Source organism: Pygocentrus nattereri, chromosome 4 (genome assembly GCF_015220715.1).
Source record: "Pygocentrus nattereri isolate fPygNat1 chromosome 4, fPygNat1.pri, whole genome shotgun sequence".
Classification (NCBI taxonomy): Eukaryota; Metazoa; Chordata; class Actinopteri; order Characiformes; family Serrasalmidae; genus Pygocentrus; species Pygocentrus nattereri.
Window position 1 is genome coordinate 41338092 of NC_051214.1, and position 24507 is coordinate 41362598.

The following is a 24507-nucleotide window of genomic DNA, read 5'->3' on the forward strand; positions in this document are numbered from 1 at the left end:
ATGACCTGCTCCTTTCCTGTTTGTGGTAACCTCCTCTGACCAGCCACTTTTATGTGTCTCTCAACAGTTGCTTTCATGCTGTTTGTATTGTTTTTGGAGCTTAAATGGCTGTTTATTTGTTTTGTTTTGTTTTATCAGCCCCTTCTCCTTCCCCTGCATCACTAATGTTTTGAAACATGTGTCTCTCAGAAGTCAGAAGTTTCTACAGTTTGCAGCCCACTGTTAGTGCTGCAGTAAAGGCATTGATTTAATACCTAAGACTGTCACTGTTAATTATATTGAGTTAGTTAAGTAAGTAATCAGAGAAGACTAAACAATTGTATACTTAAATGGGCAATAACAAGCCACGTTTAGCCTTTGAAAGATTCCAGAGTGCTTTATTGAAGAAAAAAAAGATGTCACAGTTTGGATGTAAAGGCTCCAGCTTCAATGTAGAGATGTATGATTATATTAAACATTTCAGCTTTAAAATATGTGCTCTAAAAATGGGCAACAGACAAATGTTTATTTCAAATCGATAATTGATGTGTGTGGTGCTACTGTCATACAGGATCTGGATTTTTCTTTTTCTGCATTTTCAACTACATTCCTCCATATTGCTAATCTGTTTAGACATGGTCCCAATGTCTAAACAGATTAAATGGTGGGGTACTAGTCATCTGTGATGTATAAATGTATGCAGCACTGTGTTCAGCAGTTGAGCGCAGTGAATTTGTACCCTCTGTACCTGCTAAATGTTAGTTTCATCATTTAGCAGACACACCTATATCCGGCTTACAATACAAGGAAGATTCAGTCTTTTTTCTCTACCCAAATCCTCAGATGTTCCATTTGGCTTTCGTCTGTACAGAGGCCAGGAGAAGCTCACCTCTCCAGGATGCAAACGAAAAAAAAGTCAAATGTATGACAGCCTATGTGTGCGAGTGAGTCAGAAAGAAATGGAGAAAAGGCAGGTGTAAATCGCCAGCGTTGACAAACAGTAGGATCTCCACCCCCATTTCCGTGTGAGAATAGATGATCCACTCTGTTTGATGGAATCTACAATGAGCCATACTCAGCCTGCTGCTTCAAGCTTTGAGAAGCGGGTGTCGACTGCTTTAGAGACAGAGGCTGTACGGCTGAATAGCTCACGTTGGCTTTTGTAATGAATGGGTGGAGTATAAAGCATTTAGATTACACACAGACCTCTAAGGACATGTCGACATCTTGTAGTTTGACATTAGTCTAAGCTGTTTTTGTCTGTTGTAAAAAAAAAAAAAAAAAAAAAGACAGAACTCACCTCTGTTTCTCCGCTTCCACTAATGGGTTTCAAAGCTGGGCTATACATACCCCTGAATATACAGCGGAACAGTTTGAAGAAAATATGTAATTGGCCATTTTTCTGTCCAATTTTGTAATTTATGTGCAAGTATTATCTATAAATTAATTTCCATGCTTTTTATTTTTTTTTTGGCCAAGCCCAGAATATCCACCTTTTCTGGCATGGATCTTGCACATAGAGCGCGTCAGTCTACCGGTTAGTTGTGATGGTTGTGATGTCACATGTAAAGAAGATTAAGATTAAGTGACCCTTATTAGTCCCACAACAGGGAAATTTCACCTCCGCATTTAACCCATCCGTGAAGTGAAACACCACATACACTCTAGTGAGCGCACGCACACACTAGGGTGCAGTGAGCACACTTGCCCATAGCGGTGGGCAGCCCTATCCACGGCACCCAGGGATCGAACTGGCGATCTTCCTGTCTCAAGGCTGGTTCCCTAACCTCCAGCCCATGACTGCCCCAAACACAGTGGCCGCCGCCACTGAAGAAGCGCCCAGACCAAGGTTCGAACCGTTGCTGTTACGGTCGACGGTCTGCGGCTCTACTGCTGCACCACGTGAGTGAGCAAAGTGAGCAAAGAACATGAGTGTTTTGTTGCTTCTGATTGGTCTGACTCATCTACAGGCAGTTCACAACCTCTGGGTTATTAGAGTTCATTTTCTCCGTTTAAAACTGAAGACAACATTGTTGATGATGATTCTGTGATAAAAATATTCTGTGATAAAATTATTACTTTTGTTGTGAGAATTTCTCTTTCAAATTGCAATTTTGATATTTAATTGAATCCTTTTATTTTATATCACTGTCCTTTGAATTGTCAGATCATTGAAATACAAATATCATTTTATATAGGGAATTCATTCGCAGCACTGTTAATCGCTTTACAGTTAGGTGATGTCTCAAATCTGCCTTCTGTTAATGTTTTCATTTTTAATTTTCTTAGAGCCTTCATCATTGTAATCTTACTTGGATTGTGCTCGTTTTTTTACGTGAAGATTTGATATTTTAGTATTAGTAGTATTACACAGAGTGCTTTATTTGCTCAAGTCTGTTGAATGTATTGTTATAAATGATAAAATAATTATATTGTTGAATTATTTTGAACAATATGTTGTATTCCTAGAGTATTGCTACATATTGTGTACCTGTTGTTCCATCTCCTGTAACATTACCATTATGGAAGGGTTTTGTTTCGACAGCGACTCATTCTTCACCAAAAGTGGTAGTTAACAGGCTTTGGCAGTAGTAGCTACAATTTGAGTAGCTAGTGTTGTTATAGAATAGTGTGGATTTTCTCACTACCTTCATGTTACTGAAATGCACAGGAGTGTTGGCTTGCTTGTAGCACACATTTAGTTACATCAGATGTAGGCTGTGCTTCCATCGGCTCTGTGTAATCGAATAAAACACCCTACATCACCATCACAAAAACAGTTCAATATAAGCAGTCTTTACAGTAAAATCATTGTTGAACAGCTTATCATTGCTGTTATGTTTGATTGTAGGGTTTTCTTTTTGTGTGTGTGTGTGTTTACTTCTTTTCTGTTACTTGCCGTTGTTTCGTAGCTGTGGCCATGCAAATTTGGAAATGTGATCAGTCACGTTTTTATTTTGTTCTTAAATGCACTTTCATTAATATTTGTCACATTTCTTTTCTTTGTCTACAAGAACTGCAAGCCTGTAGGCTTCTGTGCAAATTTTATATTTAAAAATTTGGTTGTCATTTTCATCATTTAAATTATTTTTCAGTACTTTTTTTTTTTTCTTTCTATATACATTATACTTAACTAAATATATAACGTATATGTGTAAAAATTTATGGGTGCAAAAGTAGCTACTGAAGGATAAGAGATACATATATGTAAGTTTTCATGTCGGGATACAATGGGGTCTATGATCGATGCCTCTAAAGAGGATTGGATGCGTCTACTGTATCCACTGAACACGCACAGTGGTTACCATGTAAGCTACCTCTGAGTTTCCTAATATCTTTATGCATTCTCCAAATGAAACTCATTTACACAACAACAGCACAGCTCCTCTTTGTGTAAACACAACTGATCAAAGTCCTGTTAGCCACAGGCCGCTCTGTGTGAGAGAGTTGTAAACACCGGGAGGTGGCGTGTTGCTGCACATGTCATTTTTAACAAGGTTAAAAGACTAAAGCATTGCTGAGAATGCTGTGTTCATTATGAAAGCTCTTCCAAATAGGAAGCTACTGTGAATTGGTAGGGTGTGCTTTCAAAGACAATAGAAATGAATAAGTGATGTCACCTGGTTATTTATGTGCTGGCAATTATTGTGTTGTAAAGGTCATGTACTCCTACTGTGATAGTCTCTTGGCCTTAGGCTGTTGCCTTATGGTCTCCTAGAGTGAAGTTCTACAAACCCTGTGTCAATGATCAGCTACTGAGTATATGTCCAAGACCAGCCTTTATTTTGTGCTCATACCTTCATGGTTATAAAACAATGCCTCAGTGAAGGTGGAAATTCAGCTGTGTTGATTGTGGAAAGATTTTGTAATGGGATGAATAATATTCAATAAAGTATTCACTAGGCCTGCATGATATGCTGGACACATAGGACACACATCAATGGTTGTGTGCATGTCATTATTCTCATAGATGTGCTCTTGTCCTGAAAACATCGGAGGGCAACCATGAAAAACTGAGTGAAATGTGGGTGAGAATGCAGGCTTAATCAGGTGGAAACTAACCGAGAAAAACAATTCAACATTTATTTGAAGGCAGAGCTTAAGGTATGGGGTGATGGTGCGCATTCATCAGCATTGTCTGAGGACAGCAACAATCATACCATCTAAAAAAATATATATATATATATTTATTTATTTATTTATGTATTTATTATTAATGTATTAATAAGTAATACATTTAAAATGCATGTTTTACTGAGAAACTATATGAATCTCATCCATATCTAGGCGCCAGGCTTGGTAGACTACATCTTTACTGTATTCTGGCAAACAAGCCATTTCTTTTCTCCTGAGTTAGCGACATTCTGAAACATTTTGATGAATTTAGTTGATTAATAACTGTTTCACTAGCTAGCTTATTTTGCTTGTTATTGGTTTTAGTTTGGAAGAGCGTGGATGAATCAGATTTAGGGGCAAGTTATCTCTAGACAAGCCAATGTGGCCCCGCAAGACTAGCATATCATAAGGGTGAATTATGTATTTAATTGTGGTTTGAGGTTTCATGAGGCATAGTAACGTTTCCTGAAAAATCACAATCAAATCAAAACCTTTTCAAGGTCCCACCCCTGCTTACTTTACAGAGGACCTGATTGAAAGAGTTACAGTAGCCTTTAAAAAGTGGTTAAAATTCTGTCTTGAATCAGTTTTAAATCAGGCTTGGACCAGAAGTACTGAACACTGTAATCCAATCCAGAGGCATGATTCTTTTCAGGGCCAAAACTCTGGTGGATGACTGCATGCTTGACTACCGCAGCGTGAAGCTGTGAGAGACAGGAGCAGTAGAGAGAGAGAGGAAAAGCCGCTGGCTCAGGCCAGAGTGCACAGCAGTGTGTATTTATGGCCCTGGCTGGTGAATAAATGATCAGGTTAATGAGGCAGCTCAGTCTGAATGCAGAGCAGCTGTTCCTACTGATAACGCACAATGTGTTCTGTCTTACTGCATCATGCTAACGACTGTGGGGCTGGTCCTGTAGACCGTCCTAGAAACAGTCCGTGCCTATCGATTACTCAAAAGCACCTTTGTGCAGTATGAGCTCGATAGGTGGAGTTTTATCCTCCTTCATTTGTGGCACAGATATTTTGTTTATGCAAAAATATTTTTGCAATACAATTTGGGTCACTTTGATATGTGGCACTTTGATGTCTACCTTATTTGTGGAAATGGGACTTTTGTCTGAATAGAGATAAGCTGGAACTTTATGAGCTTTAAATCAAGCTCAAGGTTCATTTGTAATTCCACACTGGTATGAATTTAATTATAGAGTATATATCCTACATTTTCTTATCTTTTTTTCCCCCCCATAAGACATTTGTGTGAGATTATGTACAGAACACATTCGTTCAACGCAGTTGCCAAATTTATTTTTGCATAACCATTTTCCAACCTCGTTTAAGCTCCTAGAGCTTTTTGAATGTGGTTGCTGTCACTCCACATTAAGGCCAATATCAACTTTTAAGTTAACAATTGCTAGTGCTAACTCCATTCGGTTTAAATATTTCTGACTCAACAGGATCTGGTGGAGCATTGCATTTTTGAGTATGCACGTCAATACAGGACCATGATATGTTCAGCATTGAATATCGGCCATGTTAAAAAAAGATATACAAATAACCACAAGATAACGAATTTTGGAAATCGGAATAGAACACTTGAGTTTGAAGTGTCAAGATGGGCATAGACTCCAAAAATCAAAGGCTGTAAAACTGCAAGGATTTCACAAACAAGCTTGATAAATGCCTATAAAATCTTCTATCCTACTGTTTGGTAGAAATCTCTGTTGAAAACCTTGCCTTTGTGCCTTCCTGACCTGGTCTAGCCTACTAAATAAAGCAGATTATGAGAGGTAATTATTTCAAAGGCACTTTTATAGGACTAAATGTAGCTTTCCACTAGTGACTAGAAGTGCTTTGCATTCCTTTGGGATACTGCAATTACTGTAATTGTCCCTTCTCAATTAAATTACAATGTGCCTTTCATTCACATTTCAACTGTAGCTATGTGGCGTACTCAGGGAAGATGAATGGTTTGTGTTCAGCCATTGCCTGTCTTGGCATTCGTAAAATGCCTCTGTAAATTGAATTGAAATACCCGTGTTGGCGTGACTGACAAGGACGAATTATTGTACCTAAGATTGGCCTCATAACATCGTTTTGTGAAAATGGCTCTCGAGTTGTTACATTTTCTAAGGCACACAGGCCATGTGGAAACCTGCATTGTTCAGCTTTGAAAACCCATTCTTCATTCTCTCTTGCTCCCATATGTAAGAAAAATATACAAGCCAGAAACCACCTATCATTTATTAATTTCCATTTACATTTATGGCATTTGGCAGACGCTCTTATCCAGAGCGACTTACAATTTGATCATTTCCAGTCAAAACGGACATTAAATTATTCATTTTTTTTAGCATCAGGAAATAAACACCATAGAAATATATTTAACAGACAATTATACAGAAGCCTCAATGACTAAATAACTTTTCTGAGAAATGAGAAGATTAATATAAAAAAAATCAACATTTGTGTCTGACGTTTTGCCTTAATTAGAGCTTCCGTTCTTTTCTGGAGACTTGCTTTCATTTTTTCAAAGAAATCTATAGGGATACTTTTCCACACCTCCACAGTTCTGTCTTAGAAGTTGGTTGCATTTTCTGCTTCTTATGATGCAGTAATCCCAATTACAAATTTACACTCATCAACTTATAAAATATTTCTCCACTTGTCAGATGTCCAGTTTTGGTGCAAATACTCTTATTTATCTATGTTCTTTTCTCAGAAATGGATTATAGAAATTGTTCAGTGGAAGGATGGAAAGAAACATCTGTAAATTTTTCAGATGTGAAGCAAGAGTGTGGCTTCATTATTGTCGTGTTTCTCAGATCTAAGCTTTAAGTAATGTATCATAGTTTTTTCTAAGTCCAGTTTTGGACATTCTTGTTTTTCTGTTGTCTTTCCTGTTAATAATGTAAGTGGATTATGTTTCCCCAGTCTCCTCAGAAATATTTCCTAGAAAATTAATAACTTGTATTTATTGCCTGTTTTGACTGAAAATTAAACAAAGGAAGTGTAGTCTTTTGATGTTGCTCTGTATTTTATGTATATATACTTTCTCATATCCAAAATATACGTCAGTGTATCTGATGTTTTAGCACAGAAATTGTAAATTTACACAGCTCTGTGTTCTCATGTTTGATCTTTTTCCTCACTCTTTATTTCAGACGTCACTTTTATGTAAATCTGCAGTTCATGCTGGAGTCATCCTGGACCAGTTTGGAGGGCCAGTCATAGTCGAGGAGCACCGGGGACTGGGGCGCTGTGGGGCTGTACGGGCTAATGGCATTATGTCAAAAATGTCAAAAGGGTGAGTTATTCTCTACAGATCCCATCTCTTTTCCGAATCAACACAAAAATTCTGGAAGGTACTTTACAGTGCATCATTAGTGTCTAAGTATCAGTTCTGGGTGGTATTGGTAAAATTCAATATGGTGATATTTAAGGTCATATTAATATATAACATATATGTTATATAATTTAATATATTTAAATGCTTAAAAATGCTTTTACATTTTATAATACTAACATGGTGACGATGTTGAAGCAAAATCTTACATCACCAAAAGGGTAACTTTACAGGTGAAGGAAAGAACATCCTTAACTTCTAATGAAAATTTAAAGGAGCAAGATTTTATTCTAAGTAATTTTTGACCATTTCTGTTGAACCATTCATCTTGAAAATCTGATAGAATATAAAAGGCAACTGGTGTTTTTAAATCATGTGGGAAAAAATGAAAATGGACAAAATTGGAGATGCAAGGTTTTGAAAGCGAGAGTGTATTAGTATTAGAAATGTTCTGATGCTGAATATTAAATATAGTAAATAAGTAAAATAGTTTGGAAACAGTGACTATAATGTTGTTATATTATATAATGCAAATTTATCTGTCCTATATGTGTATATATATCACATATATATCACTATCACATATAAATATGCATGAAATGTGGCTTTATTTCACCTAAACTACAAGACAAGCCCAAAGATAAAACCATCATCACTCCTGAGAAAACCATGAAGACTGAACTAAAAATGTTCAGGCTAAAGTTGATTTATTTATTTATTTACTTTAACGCCAACAGCCCAAAGCATGTTTCATAAGCCTTCGTCCTGGGCAAGTCTCAGCATGTTTCATTCTTTTCTGTTCTTAAAGAGTCATGGGTGCCTGCTCTTGATCTTTAGTTTATCTCCAAGACATCAGTTCTTGCTTAAAGTTGGAGAAAATTCCTGCAGTACCTGCCTGTTTGAGCCAGGCACTCCCAAATGTTAGGCATGCTTTTTGTAGATCAGGCCTGAATCTCAGAGACAACAGAGAATTTGTCTTATTTCTCGGAATCCATAGAGCAGCGGTGTCAAACACAACTGCTGAATGGCCATATTAAAAAATCTGTGGGCCAGCTGTACTTTTTAGTTTTTACTGAACATTTCATAAGCTAGTCATTGTTTATTCCAAACATGCACGAGCAAAATGGGCACTGAATACTTGAATTATTCAAAGCTAATTAAAAAAAAAAACATTGTTTCATATAAAACAATAGGCTACATTATCTACAGGCAACTGTTAAACTTATTTAATATCCCCAGGAGGCCGTGTGTGGGTTTTTTATTTATTTATTTATTTATTTATTTATTTATTTATTTTTATTGAGAAAGGTTGACAGATACAAATGCATTTGGAAATGCGGAGGGACCATATGAGTGGAAAATCTAGGAACAATTATACAACCACAAAAAAACACATGGATAAATACAAAATTAAAACAAATTATCGATATAATTCCATAGAGGAAACCATATATGCCAAAATCTTTGTCTTTTGATGTCAACAAAAGTTACCTTGTCAAGAGGAAGTAAAGATGTTATTTGAGAAAGATTGAGATTGAGAGTTGGGGACCTAAGGAGAAGATCAGAGAAGTAAAATACATATTTTTGCAATATAAATCAGCAGAATAAATACCCATCTAGCATTGTAGTGAAATGTATCTTCCAACTGGCCATAGAGTAAATATAATTTAGGCAATAATGTAAACTCTATATCAAGAACTTCTTGTATAGCTGAATGCCCTCCTTCCCAAAATATTTAGATTTTAAAGCAGTTCTAGAAGGCGTGAGTAAAGGTGTCTTTATGCAATTAGCACCTGAATCATCAGACCAGTCAGATCTTTCTGGAAATATCCTATGTAAGCGCAAAGGTGTAAAATCTATTAATGAACTTTAAGTTGAGTTTGTGTATATTAATTGAAGTGCACTTGGGGTATAGATTTTAATAGATAGAAAGCCAGACATCCTAATCAATAGCCTCCAAAGGTCTCTTTCCCAGATATCTTTAAGACTTGCAAAAGAGGACTAACACTCATCAGATAACATGGCATAAACCTTTGAAATCAAGCCTTTTAACTCGTGGTGCTTAGTCAGAAATAGTTCAGTCTCTATCATGTGCAAGTGTCTAAATTGGAGATATCTTAAAAAAAAAAAAAGGCCAGTCTTAAGTAACTTGTGCTTGTTTGTCATCTCAGAAAACATCATACCACCCTCTGAGAACAAACTAGATCTGTGAAATACCAAGTTTACTCCAATTTTAAAGTCCAATATTAGATAACTGAGAAGGGAAATCCAGATTGGATGCAGTCGGAGAGAGCAAGGAAAGGCCTTTAGGTACCTTGTATTTTTTTTTTTAAACTTCTTTCCAGGCCTGTAACATATTGGATACAACAAAGGACCCAGAAACATTTTGTAATTTCTTCACATTATGTAAGAAAGGTAAAAACTGTATAGGTAAAGGAGAGCAAGCCTTGGATTCCATGTGGAACCATAGTGAGTCAGACCTGTTAGCACACCAACTGATTGTACTTCATCTGAGCTGACCAGTAGTAAAGAGAGGTAAAATGTTCATACTCAAGGTATTTATTCTACCAAAAAAAGAGATTGGGAGACAGGTTTAAATATTTGTTTGAACTACAACACCAGTCATCTTTTATTTTTATGTAACTGCTAGCCCATAGAAGGAGATCAGAGCATACATTATGTTGCAGTGCATGCAGGGAATGGTGATGCAGCTCATGGTGAAATGGGCTAGTATTAATAAAGAAAAATGAACATTTTGCAGACTGGATAGGATTGTGCCATGGGCCTTGTGTTTGACAAATGGACCATAGAGCAATGATGCTTTGGATCGCTAGCAGCAGTGTGATCACTCTGTGTGGAGCCGTCAAGCTAAGCAGGACACACTTGGCTGGTCATACTGTGAAATCACTTTTTAGTATTATTACAAGGTGGTGAAATGAAATAGCTGCATTTGGTGCTGACACGAAGAGACGTCCTTAAGCCTGTCTGTAGTAATCCTGCTAGCTCTGACGTTTGAAATCTCTCTCAGCCACCACAAATTACATTTCACTGATTTACCCCCAGGGTGCATGAAACACCAACCATTAATACATTTCCACTTTAAGGAATATTGTGTGTACATGACTCTCTTCATTTCAAAGCACTCTGATTGTCTTTTACATTTCAGCAATTTAATTGTGCAGAATGTTTGAAAAATTGCTGGATTTTCCCTGAGTAGTGATCAATGGTCAAAAGAAAATGAAAGTGAGTTATGCAGTTACATTTTATTTGTGTTTAAACAGAAGTAACATGACCTGTGAAACAGCAGCCTAGTTTACCTGACAGCTAGCCTGCCCTGCTCTCAGTGAGGGCTGCAGACATCTTTTGGAAAGCATTTCTACTCTGAGAGGATTACATTAATGATGTAATGTTCCCCAGGGACAGCTTTATTTTCATTTGAACGTTGGATCAATATGTTTCAGTAATCACTTTCCTTGGTTCACATGGCTGATTTGTTGGGTTGATGTCAGCTTCTTTTTTTACTGACTTTGGTATCGATACTAAATGTTTTAAGATAGTGCTTGATACCGAAAAGATACTAGGACAGAAGTGAAAAATGTGTCCTCTGAACATTCAGCGTTTGGTATAATGGGCACAGAAAAATGTTTTATAGCTTAATTACCATCACTGTTTTTCTAATTCATCCTCATTTTATTAATACACCCTTCCGAAATTACATTATAAGTAACTAAATAATGCAAACATGCTCATTCAACATGTCAATAGTGTTAGATATTTAAATATTTAAACAAACTGGGAGTAGTGAAAGTGAAAATTAAAGTAAAACATTCAGTCCTTCCCTTTTTATAGTGAGTAGAACTCCTTTATATGTGTAAATCACATCACAGCAGACTGTAACGATAAGAATGATGAAAAAGTAATCCAGGCCAGGAATCCTGTGAAAATGACACGTTCTTAAGTAATGGCTGAGAGAGATGCAATTTCCCTGCCATGCCCCCCTCTAATTAGCTCCACACAGCTCTCTCAAAGAGCACAGACCTCCATGGAGTTGAGGGAAATGGGGGCTTTTGGGGGAGGTTGGAAAGCTTTGGTAACAAAGGCCCACGCTCAGTTTAGCTGTGATTTGGAAAGGAGTGTAGGGGAACAATAGAGGATCTGCTCCTCTTTGGCCCCAGTGGGTGTTCCCCTCACATGACACCCCCTTCATTTATCACTGTAATTGTGATCATTGAGTTCAGCTCTGACTGCTCTACATCTTTTTTTTCCTCATATATCTCATTTCTCACTCTCTTTCAGCAACTCATCTGATTCATTGTTCACGTTTTCCACAAATGGTAAGACTTGTGTCTTTTATCCTTATTTTTTGTCACACAATTTATAAATGTCTAATGACCAATAGAAATGTCACGTGTGCAATTAATCAATTCCAGTTTTTTTACAGCCTGGTTTTTACCATCCAATATTTATCGCACTACTGTTTTTAAAACAAGTTGTTGTGTGTATACACCTCTCCATGTGTGAAAAAGTGTTTGCTCCCGCCTGTTCTCAATCAAGAAATCACTTAAATAGGACCTGCCTGACGAAGTGAAGTAGACCAAAAGATAGACATCATGCTGTGATCCAAAGAAATTCAGGAACAAATGAGAAACAAAGTAATTGAGATCTATCAGTCTGGAAAAGGGTAGAAAGCCATTTCTAAAGCTTTGGGACTCCAGGGAACCACAGTGATGGCGAAATGGCAAAAACATGGAACAGTGGTGAACCTTGCCAGGAGTGGCTGGCCAACCAAAATTACCCCAAGAGTGCAGCGACGCCTCATCCAAGTGGTAACAAAAGACCCCACAACAAAATCAAAGAACTGCAAGTTTCACTTGCCTTAGTTAAGGTCAGTATTCATGGCTCTGCCATAAGAAAGAGACTGGGCAAAAATGGCCTGCCTGGCAGAGTTCCAAGATGAAAACCACTGCTGAGCAAAAAGAACATAAAGGCTTGTCTCAGTTTTGCCAGAAAACATCTTGATGTTCCCCAAGACTTTTGGCGCAATACTCTGTGGACTGACAAGACAAAAGTTGAACTTTTTGGAAGGCATAGGTCCTATTACATCTGGCGTAGAAGTAACACAGCATTTCAGAAAAGGATCATTCCAACAGTAAAATATGGTGGTGGTGGTGTGGGGCTCTTTTGCTGCTTCAGAACCTGGAAGACTTGCTGTGGTAAATGGAGTCATGAATTCTGCTGTCTGCCAAAAAAATCCTGAAGGAGAATGTCCACTCATCTGTTCGTGACCTCAGGCTGAAGCACACTTGGGTTCTGCAGGAGGACATTGATCACCAGCAAGTCCACCTCTGAATGGCTTAAGAAAAACAAAATTAAGACTTTGGAGTGGTCTAGTCGAAGTCCTGACCAGTATCCGTTTTTAGGTTTAGGGTGCAACCACTTCTTCACACAGGGCCCTGTAGGTTTGGATCTTTGTCTAATATGTAAATTTGTTTGGTGATGTGAAACATTTAAGTGTGACAAATATGCAAAAGAATAAGAAATCAGGAAGGGGGCAAACACTTTTTCACACCACTGTGTGCATGTATGTTATGTATGTATGTCTGGCATATTGTATAATGTTTGTATATTTATTTATAGACAAGGTGACATTCTTTGTAGCTTCATGTTTTGCCCACCCTGCTCCGTGTGCTACATTTTATTTGCATGTTGACATAAATTGGGGAAGTAGTTCAGGCGTTGAGGTGAACAGACTGGCTGTGTGTCCGTTGGACAGAGTGAAAGCCCTTCTGGTTTAGCAGGTTTTGTTGGGAAGCGTGGGAACCTCTTATCGCCTGACTTGATTTATTTCGACCTGACTGTGTCTGGCACAGGAGGTCTTTTCTCCACTGCAGTTCTACCTGTACTAGCAGGCCCCAGGTGACTCACAGATCACCAGTGTGCCAAGCACCACAACGACAGTCTAAAAAGTGTCCTGCTGCCAACATGCAGCTCTAACGGCTACTTCACACACCTGTCCTTCTGCCTTGCTCACTTTTGTACTTTCTTAAAGGGCCCATGCTTCTTGTATTTATTTTCTTTTACTTAACTCCACTTACAGCTTCTGTGTGGTTTTATATACCAAAACAATCATAAATACTTTTTTACATGTCCATTTTATAGCCTTTTATATCCAATAGAATTAGCACACTGTTTTGATACTGTGAATTTAAGAATATGTATGTAAATGAGCTCTCTTCTGATTTGCTACCCTTTATGACTCTGCCTTCAAAAAAGCAGTCCAGGCTGAAACACTCCTTATAACTTCACAGTGAATGAAGCTAAGCTGCTGTCTGCAGCTTAGTTTCTTTATATGGGCTTATTGGTATGTTTTGAAACTTTAACCATGTTTTGTCAGATTTTTTTATTTAATTTTTAATTTTTTTTATTTTTGATTTATTTATTTGAGAATAGCAGTAGCTTGACTTAAAACAGTGAATGGAAACTGGTCGCCGTAAATAAGCATGATATTGTTTGCATGGTGTTTTTTGGTCTGTAATTTTTCTTCTATTATTAGCAACATTAGCTATTTTGATTAACTATTCCTTTATACCAGTTAGTGTTAAGCAGTGTTTTTCTAAAAATACAACAATCAGTACTATTGTGTTGAAGCAGAATGCCTGAATGACCAGCATGCCTCCTGGGTGAAGCAGATAAGTGACTAACAATCAGTGAGCTTCACTGTGGAATTAGCTTTGACTGCTGTAGTGCACTCGTGACTGAGACAAATACAGCCATGAAATCAACCCCCCAACCAAAACCTCATTACTGTCAATCTATTTCAAGCCACTTCAATCAGGATCTCTTTCCTGCCTCTCACTGAGATACTCTTTCCCATGCAACCAAATGCTGATGCTTTGTGGAGTCATAAAGTCCTGCATGCTTGAGTCGGATGCACGGTGGCGTGTTAGTCAGATGTGGTCTATGTACCGCTCTTACCAACTCTGTGGAAGTAGGCGTTGAAAAAAAACATGGATATCAGATTTCTGGGCTTTTTTTCTTAGTTTTTTTCTAGTTGTTGATTTGTTCCTAGCACATGTGATTCTATTTAAGTATACAGATGGTATGTTTTTTTAATAGTCCTGCTCTTCCTGTTGAGTCAGTGTGCTCTATAAATTAGTTATTGCTCCACATGCATTTTATTATGTCAACTAGGCACAAGCAGAAAACCAATAAGTCCTCGTTTGATGTTTTTTTTATATCTGTTTCTTGAAGCTCACTGCTTTCTTGAAGTTTGCTCTACAGAATGAAAACTGATGCCAATACGACTGTTTTTACATAAGCCACAATAGAAGAGAGCACATACTGTTTGAAGCTGAAACTATTTACTGAGTCTTTAGCCTTTTTAAAGGGAAAAGTAATCTCCCAGTCACTCTCTTCTCCTCTTTTTTCCTTTCCCTCATCCCAGACTGTAACAGACAGACTATTCTTCAGCCACTCTCTGCTAGCTCCTCATGGGAGAAGAGAGGTTTTGAGGGCTCTCAGGTTGAGCGGTCCTCCAGAGACACCAACACTGTCTCCCCTACTGGCATGTGGAGCCCTGACCCCAACGGCAAAGAGTGGCTACAGCTGGACCTTGGAGAAAAGAAGAGGATCACAGGTTAGAGTTAATATAAGTATATACAGGCATCTCCTGTCTTGCTGTTCTATGGAAACATGGGATTACATTTCCCTTTTAAGCAGATTGAAACATACTTGTCACAGTTCTTGGGCTTCTGTGGAATTTCTGAACCCATAACAAAAAACTGACAATTGACACCCTGTTACGGCCAAGGCCAAAACCGATTACCAATAGCTAATTATTTTTCTTTTTTACCTTTTAAAACAAATTAAGAACAAAAAAGAATAGCATTACACAACATTACACAACTGATGTATAATGGAAAACACATTTATATTTCTAATTAAGTTGGTATTAATCATAATATAGCACTGATACTTCTTATATTTAAAGTCCATTTCTAAAAATGTATATTATAAATAAAATGAACATTTTAAAGTGTATTATAGGTTTTGGAGTAAAACCTTTCAAATTCTCACTGTAGATGAAATGCAGTGAGCATAAAACAAGTTCAAATGCATCACTGATTATAAAACAGTGATGTAGATAAGACATGAATATGTTTGTAAATATTTAGCTTTGTTTCCTGAATTATTTAGCAGGGATTGATAAATTCACAGCATTAGCAATGTATCTGTAGAAGTCTTGCCTGAGAACTCTTGTTAGTATTGCAGTGGTGATCTTGCTGTGACTAAGAATCAAACATTTATTTCCATGTGGGACAGTGTATTACCACTAAGTATTGGCTGCTGTTTACAATATCAAATCGCTGAATACTAATGAAAGAATAGCACAGGCATCAATACATAGTCAATTCCTTTTTATGTCTGTAGTTCACCTGGCTGTATTAGATTTTGTCAGTAGTTGCTACAACACAGGATTGGGCAGACGTTGCTGTGTACTGGTACAATATACCACTTCAGCCAAATAAAATTTTGTTCTGTTACCCAGCACAGAAGAAATATTAACGTTATTATGATTATTTGATAGCCTGGTACAACCCCAATTCCAGTGAAGTTGGGACGTTGTGTAAAACATAAATAAAAACAATACGATGATTTGCAAATCCTTTTCAACCTATATTCAATTGAATACACTACAAAGACAAGATATTTAATGTTCAAATGGATAAACTTTATTGTTTTTTACAAATATTCACTCATTTTGAATTTGATGCCTGCAACACGTTCCAAAGAAGTTGGGACAGGGGCGTGTTTACCACTGTGTTACATCACCTTTCCTTTTAACAACACTCAATAAGCGTTTGGGAACTGAGGACACTAATTGTTGAAGCTTTGTAGGTGGAATTGTTTTCCATTCTTTTCCAATATTGCTAGATGTACAACTTCAATTGTTCAACAGTCCGGGGTCTCTGTTGTTGTATTTTGCGCTTCATAATGCACCACACATTTTCAATGGGAGACAGGTCTGGACTGCCCGCACTCTTTTACTACGAAGCCACACTTTTGTAACGTGCAGAATGTGGCTTGGCATTGTCTTACTGAAATAAGCAGGACGTCCCTGAAAAAGACGTTGCTTGGATGGCAGCAGATGTTGCTCCAAAACTGGTATGTACCTTTCAGCATTAATGGAGCCTTCACAGATGTGCAAGTTACCCCTGCCATGGGCACTAACACACCCCCACACCATCAGAGATGCTGGCTTTTGAACTTTGCACTGATAAAAATCCGTACAGTCCTTTTCCTCTTTTGCCTGGAGGACACGACGTCCATGATTTCCAAAAACAGTTTGAAATGTGGACTCGTCAGACCACAGGACACTTTTCCACTTTGCGTCAGTCCATCTCAGATGAGCTCGAGCCCAGAGAAGCCGGCAGCGTTTCTGGGTGTTGTTGATCTATGACTTTCGCTTTGCATGGCAGAGTTTTAACTTGCACTTGTAGATGGAGCGACAAAGTTTGTTCACTGACAGTGGTTTTCTGAAGTGTTCCTGAGCCCATGTGGGAATATCCGTTACAGAATGATGTCGGTTTTTAATGCAGTGCCGCCTGAGGGATCGAAGGTCACGGGCATTCAATGTTGGTTTTCTGCCTTGCTACTTACTTGCAGAGATTTCTCCAGATTCTCTGAATCTTTTGATGATATTATAGACTGTAGATGATGAAATCCCTAAATTCCTTGCAATTGCACGTTAAGAAACGTTGTTGTTAAACTGTTGGACTGTTTGCTTACGCAGTTGTTCACAAAATGGTGAACCTCGCCCCGTCCTTGCTTGTGAATGACTGAGCCTTTCAGGGATGCTCTCTTTATACCCAATCATGACACTCACCTGATTCCAGTTAACCTGTTCACCTATGGAATGTTCCAAACAGGTGTTTTTTTGAGCATTCTTCAACTTTCCCAGTCTTTTGTTGCCCCTGTCCCAACTTCTTTGGAACGTGTTGAATTCAAAATGAGTGAAGTTTATCCATTTGAACATTAAATATCTTGTCTTTGTAGCGTATTCAATTGAATATAGGTTGAAAAGGATTTGCAAATCATATTCTGTTTTTTTTTTATGTTTTACACAACGTCCCAACTTCTTTGGAATAGGGGTTGTGGTTTATTAGTCAGTTTTTAGTCTTCTGGAGTAATATGCAAGTGTAGATTAATAGGATTAATTTTCAGCATGTACACTGTGTTCTTAAATTTTCAGACACCCTGTTTGATTAGTGAATTCAGCTACTGTAAGGTGCACTCATTGCTGACACAAGCATTCAGTAGTGCACACATAACTTGTATAATCTCCATAGAAAATCATTGACAAATAGGATATGATGCTCTGAAGCCTAAAGTTACCATGCCCGTTGTCAAATATTGACCAAAGGGACATAAAGCCATTGGCCTCCATGAGTGATGGAGCTCCATCCAATACCTTTGGAATGAGTTGTAGTGGCATTTGTGATCTGAAACTAATCATCCAACATCATTACCTGATCTTGTTAATGCTCCCATGCGTGAAATCATATCCTCACAGCAATGTTTTGATGTCTAAAGGCCTCCCAGAAGATTAGAGATTCTTACCATGGCAAAGGGGACAAACTCCATATTAATATCCTTGACTTTGTTGTCTGCAAAGTATGTACACATATCTAGTAGATAGAAAAGAGAGGGAATCAGAGTAAGCCTGCACCCAGAGGCTGTTACCAGGGGTGATTATCCTTACAAAGGGGCTTTCTTGTGACTGTCGTTGGAGTATCCAGTGTTATGGCCCCAAAGCACATGAGAAGCCCTCAGCTTCCACCCACCACTGCCCTACGCCCAGCTGATAACTGCATGTTTTTACCAGTTCCTGGTATTGCGTAAAAAGAATTGAAAGGCCTTCTGTCTCATTCCCTTGCAAACATACAGGCCTTTTCACAAAGGCACATTTAAATATAGGAGCAGGCCGGACGCAACGTTTATTTTGAGCACGGTGAGTGTAGTCAGCACGGCCAGGCCAATTTCATGCTGCTTTAAGAGGCACAGTGCACCCGGAGTCAGAGAATGAACACTTTGTCTCTTGTACGGAAGTGTTGCTTTTTTATATAATGGTTCATACTGGAGCTGGCTTCTCAGAAAGAGGAAGCTGTGTTATCTTAGCAGTGGTGGTATAATATGGTGCAGCTGAAGAATACTGGTCTTATTCAGGAGGTCATCAGCCTCTACTTTACATACTGTGCGGCATTGATGGGCTCTTTATCGTCAGCAGTGTCAATTGAGAGGAAAATGTTCACGTATCTTTGGCTTCAGATGTGACCGGGGTAGACAGAAAGAAAAAAAAAAAAGTGAATCGGTCACAATCAATGTTGTGGCCAAAATAATAGAAACACGTTTGTAGTATGCATTGTATTTATACACTTTGTACTGTTAATCAACTGGCATGCTTCCGAAAAGTTTACGGTAATAAAAACACTGCCATTGTGTTGAACGTGACTTCATCCAGTCTAGGTTATTTCATAAGGTACTGATTAGCAACTGCAGCTGTAGCCTCCCAATGTAATGGCAGCTTGTATAACACCTTATTTAAGACTGTATTTCTTAGTGATATTATTAAACTTTATCTAATGGATCAGCATCTATGACGCAAGGTGAACCACACTGAACCATACTTCTGCGCAAGTGATCACGGTAGGTAGGGTTAATAAATTTTTTTTTTTTTGACAAGATTTTTTGACCCGTAAAATGTGACCTCTGACTCATCTCAGCTGCATGTCTAAATTCATGAGACCTCTCCGTCAATCTGAATCAGTCGTCATTATTTTACATGTGAAATTGCAAAGACACCTTTCAGCAAGATCAGCAGAACACTTGTTACTATGGTTATGCTTCATTATTTTCTTATCGATGTGAGAGACTAGCATGAGCAATGTAAATAAGTAATCATAGCACTTCTTAGCAAGAGATATCAAACTAACAGCTATTTAAAAGCTGTTCTAGGGAATTATGAAGAACGAAAGAAGAGCAAGGCAAAGGAGTCTCTATTGTATGTATTTTATATACACAGTATGTAGTGCTGTTTTGGCACTGAATTTGCATCCATTTGCTGGAGTTCTTGTTCACAGCATTTGTTCAGCTTCCACATTTACAAGAACCACATCTTTTTTTCTCTTTTCTGTAATCTTCTGTGAGTGGGGTTGCTTTAGTGTCTGTCCTTTAAGTTTAAAGTAGCAGCTCACACACCTCATTTTGATGTCTCATTAAGGTAGAGGACTGTTCTAGGTGAATGTGTTCTTTTGCATATGTGGGTCAGTACAGAAGCATGGTCTGTTCAGAATGATGTCAGTTATAGGTCACATTAAAAAGAGACCATGACAACCCAACAAAATAAACGGTTTCAGCCAGTAAAACGGATTTTTACCTACAGTGGGAAGCCAAAGGTGATTGACTTTGGACTTTTTCCTACATCTGAAGTAAAGCCCCTTAAATAAACTGTTTTATGGTATTTATCTTTCAATTTGATCTGTGTTAGTTTCTTATATGATTCTTAATTAATAATTTACAGCATTTAGCAGACTCTCTTATCCAGTGACTTACAAAAAAAGTGCTTTGTCTATCTACAGAAAGTATCTTTGCTAGTTACCAATAGGTTAAAGTTACCATGTGCTATCCTCTAAAGAGCTAAAAAAAAAAAAAAAGCTGATTTCTTGTTCAGAAACAAATTATCAGTCAAAATAATTTTTATTGAGCTTCATCTTTAATCACCTAATTAGTAATTAGCCTGCATGGTGGGTGATCACTCTCAGCAGACCACAATCTGAGTAATTTTAGCTACTCTCTGAATAACTCTTAAAGAAATAAATGGGATCCTAATGTTTTCACGAGGACTCCACTCCACAAGGTAATGACAGATCTTTGGATCAGCACACAGTAGGAGTCTTTCTAGTCGTTTTCCAGCAGAGACTGTGCCACAGAAGCCCCGTCATTGATGGAGTTTTGCCCTGAGCTACAGGCTAGTGACTGACTGATATGAAACTCAATAGAGATTTTACAGATCTAAAAAAAAAAAAAAAAAAAAAAAATCTAAAGTCTGAAAATGGCAGCTGATGTAGTTTTGTAAAATTAAGCTGACTTCGAGTTTTAGTGAAACTGCATTACTAACCGAAATGATCGAGCATTCAGCTGTGAACTATCAGTTTTTAGGATTCGCAAAGTTCATTATTTAATTCAAAACAGTTTTTGACACAGCAAAAAATGTTGCTTATGGTAATATTGCCAGTTCATTAGAGCATTCAACATCATAAAAGTACAATATTTGAAAAAAAGTGCTTTAGAGTCTCAATGTAATGCTCTAACCACAAGCTAAAACACTGTCTGTGACCTAACATGCTAGTCAAGAGACAGGATATACTGTGATATAATTTGATAGGAGATACATTGTATTTTCAGGTTTGGACACATTTAACTTTGTTTGTTTGTAACTCCTGGTGTTTTGTGTTGTAATGTATAATAATAGGTGTTTGCCAGCTTAACAGAATCAGAAATTAGTGATGCTTCTAATGTTAGAGGTGTCTGTTCCTTAACGTGTATAAAGAAGCGCCTTCTAAATATGGGCATTAATTTTGCCAATATGGATAAATCCGTGGAATATTAATATCAGCCAAACCATATATATCAGTAAGGCCCAATGCATGTATTACCTGTAGTCTTGCAATGAGCGCTGAACTCAGGGGTAAAGTCTCGCTCTCTCTCTCTCTCTCTCTCTCGCTCTCTCGCTCTCTCGCTCTCGCTCGCTCGCTCGCTCTCTCGCTCTCACATTCTGCCACATTCCAAAACTGGCCATCACTGCACACTGACATGAATGTCCTCTAACAGGGCAGAAAAAAAGCCATTTAAAAGGCCGTTGAGGGATGAAATCTGTAAAGCGAACTTGCCGCTACTGGAGTATTGTTTTATTAAAGCACCTTGTTTGAAAATTATGGGATCCTGTTGAGCATTGTACTATGCATGTACACAGAAATATGCAAAGATATTAAGACTGCTCTAAAATGTGTAACAATACATGAAGGTGGAATAGTGATCATGAGGTTAATAATTTGTATTTTCCTACATCTGATAAATTTGCCTTTTACAGGAATTTTAACCAATGGTTCAACTACTTCTGACTATGGGAAAAGCTACAAAATTATGTACAAGGAGAAGAGTCGGTGGCGGACTTACACCCAGTATAACAGCCCTGAAGATATGGTGAGACCTTTTGAATTTATTCAAATGAATGGAATCAGTTACTTAGAGTGAATAATTTTGAGAATGCTTGCAGTTACGTCTTCAGCAAAGGTTATAATAATTGTCTTCTTTTCTTTTTTTGTCTGTGTCAGATATTTAAAAGGAACATAAACAACCTCTGGCAGTCTCGCAACACCTTCCATCCAGCCATTACAGCACGTTACCTTCGTGTTGTCCCACAGCAGTGGCACCAGGCTGGTCTGACAGTGGAGCTGCTGGGTTGCCCTTATGTCAGAGCCACTCCAGGTGTGTTATGAGTTCTATTTGGGTGAGATGATGGGAAATATTGTAGCATTTTAATGCTCAGTAAATTGTTGTTCTCAAAGTAGAACAATAGCAAAATGATCATTGATAACAGGATAATTTTACTCCCTCTTTTCTTGGTAGTGAGTACATCATCTCAGGTCACACAAGAAGCTCTTCCCACTGGACCCAAGCCTCCGGTGGAGGACATTACTGAGCCTGTACCTTCCCAGGCTGATTTAGGTACACATTATGCACTGAACATTGTGGTTATTTTTTAAATAGTTAACTCGGGTTATAATATTTGCATTTTTACAGTGTTGAAAGCTACATACACACACAGTTGCAAGAAAAAGTATGTGAACCCTTTGTGATTTCTTGGATTTCTGCATAAATTGGTAATTAAGTGTGTTCTGATCTTCATCTAAGTCACAACAATAGAAAAAGCACAGTCTGCTCAAACTAATACCACACAAAAATTATGTTTCCATGTTTTTATTGAACACATGTGAACATTCACAGTGCAGGGTGGAAAAGGTATGTGAACCCCTAGGCTAATGACTTCTCCAAGAGCTAATTGGAGCCACGAGTCAGCCAACTTGGAGTCCAATCAATGTGATGAGATTGGATGTGCCCTATAAAAACACACACCAGTTTTGAGTTCGCTGTTCTCAAGAAGCATTGCCTGATGTGAACCATACCTCACACAAAAGAGCTCTCAGAAGACCTAGTTCAAGATTTGTTGACTTGCATGAAGCTGGAAAGGGTTACAAAAGTATCTCTAAAAGCCTTGATGTTCATGTGTCCATGGTAAGACAGATTGTCTACAAATGGAGAAAGTTCAGCACTGTGGCTACTCTCCCTCGGTGTGGTCGTCCTGTAAAGATGACTGCAGGAGCACAGCGCAGAATGCTCAATGAGGTGAAGAAGAATCCTAGAGTGTCAGCTAAAGACTTACAGAAATCTCTGGCACATGGCACATTTTTTGATGACAAATCTACAATAAGTAAAACATTAAACAAGAATGGAGTTCACGGGAGGACACCACGGAGGAAGCCACTGCTGTCCAAAAAAAACATTGATGCACGTTTGAAGTTTGCAAAAGAGCACCTGGATGTTCCACAGTGCTATTGGCAAAATATTCTGTGGACAGATGAAACCAAAATTGAGTTGTTTAGAAGGAACACACAACACTGTGTGGAGAAAAAAAGGCAAGCACACCAACATCAAAACCTCATCCCAACTGTGAAATATGGTGGAGGGGGCATCATGGTTCGGGGCTGCTTTGTTGCCTCAGGGCCTGGACGGATTGCTGTCATCAACGGAAACATTAATTCCCAAATTTATCAAGACATTTTGCAGGTAAACTTAAGACCATCTGTCTGCCAACTGAAGCTCAACAGAGGATGGGTGATGCAACAGGACAGCGACCCAAAACATAGAAGTAAATCAACAACAGAATGACTTCAACAGAAGAAAATACGCCTTCTGGAGCGGCCCAGTCAGAGTCCTGACCTCAGCCTGATTGAGATGCTGTGGCACGACCTCGAGAGAAATTCACAGCAGACATCCCAAGAATATTGCTGCACTGAAACAGTGTTGTAAAGAGGAATGGTCCAAAATTCCTCCTGACCGTTGTGCAGGTCTGAGCTGCAGCTACAGGAAACGTTTGGTTGAGGTTATTCCTGCCAAATATTCACATATTCTTCCACCCTGCATTGTGAATGTTCACATTGTGTTCAATAAAAACATGAAAACGTATCATTTTTGTGGTATTAGTTTAAGCAGACTGTGTTTGTCTATTGTTGTGACCTTAGATGAAGATCAGAACACATTTAATGACCAATTTATGCAGAAATCCAAGTAATCCTAAAGGGTTCACATACTTTTTCTTGCAACTGTACATTGCTTGGCAGCCTCTACCTACTGTTAGCATGCTCTGTTGCCTTGGAACAGTTGAAAGAGATCTAAAGAGCTTTGTTAAACATTGGCTTACATTACACCCCTTATGCTTTGTTAAATCACTAACACACTGCTCCTGGTTTTTAATCTCAGTCCTACATGCTCAGATGTGTCAAATGTTGGGTCACTGATGCCTTGTTTCCAACCACTGTCAAACAGTTAAACTGACCATCATTGTGGTGCCCACTGCCCTGTGTGTGGTTCTGCTGCTGCTGGGGATCTGCCTCTGTAAGGTGCTTCACAAGTAAGTGCAGTAATGCTGCATCCATGATTTCTGTTTGCTGCAAATGAGTTTGACAGAGCCAACTGCACAGCTGCTTTATGTCTGCAAAGAGAAACGGAGCTCAGATTTGACCAGTTTCTCAAGAGCACTAAAGGCTTATCTTCACTTCCTTACACCCCTAGTCCCTTTCTGTTGCTCAGATTACTTGTTTTATACAGCTAAGCAAATTCATAGGGCTGTGTGTGTATGCTTGCACAATTTCAGGTAAAGCATTATAGAAAAATGTGGATAACCTTTTTATAACATGCTTGCTTTGCAAAAACTACACATTTCATTTTAT

General features: G+C 38.2%; 1 protein-coding gene across 1 annotated transcript in view; it reads left to right on the plus strand.

Moving 5' to 3' along the window:
- Positions 1-24507, plus strand: part of dcbld1 (discoidin, CUB and LCCL domain containing 1) — a 43130-nt gene that overhangs the window by 13707 nt on the left and 4916 nt on the right. The window contains exons 6-12 of the mRNA XM_017692527.1: positions 7257-7399; positions 11735-11772; positions 14883-15074; positions 21588-21700; positions 21832-21985; positions 22127-22225; positions 24104-24188. Coding sequence (XP_017548016.1) covers positions 7257-7399; positions 11735-11772; positions 14883-15074; positions 21588-21700; positions 21832-21985; positions 22127-22225; positions 24104-24188 — 824 coding nt within the window. The remainder of the gene's footprint in view (positions 1-7256; positions 7400-11734; positions 11773-14882; positions 15075-21587; positions 21701-21831; positions 21986-22126; positions 22226-24103; positions 24189-24507) is intronic.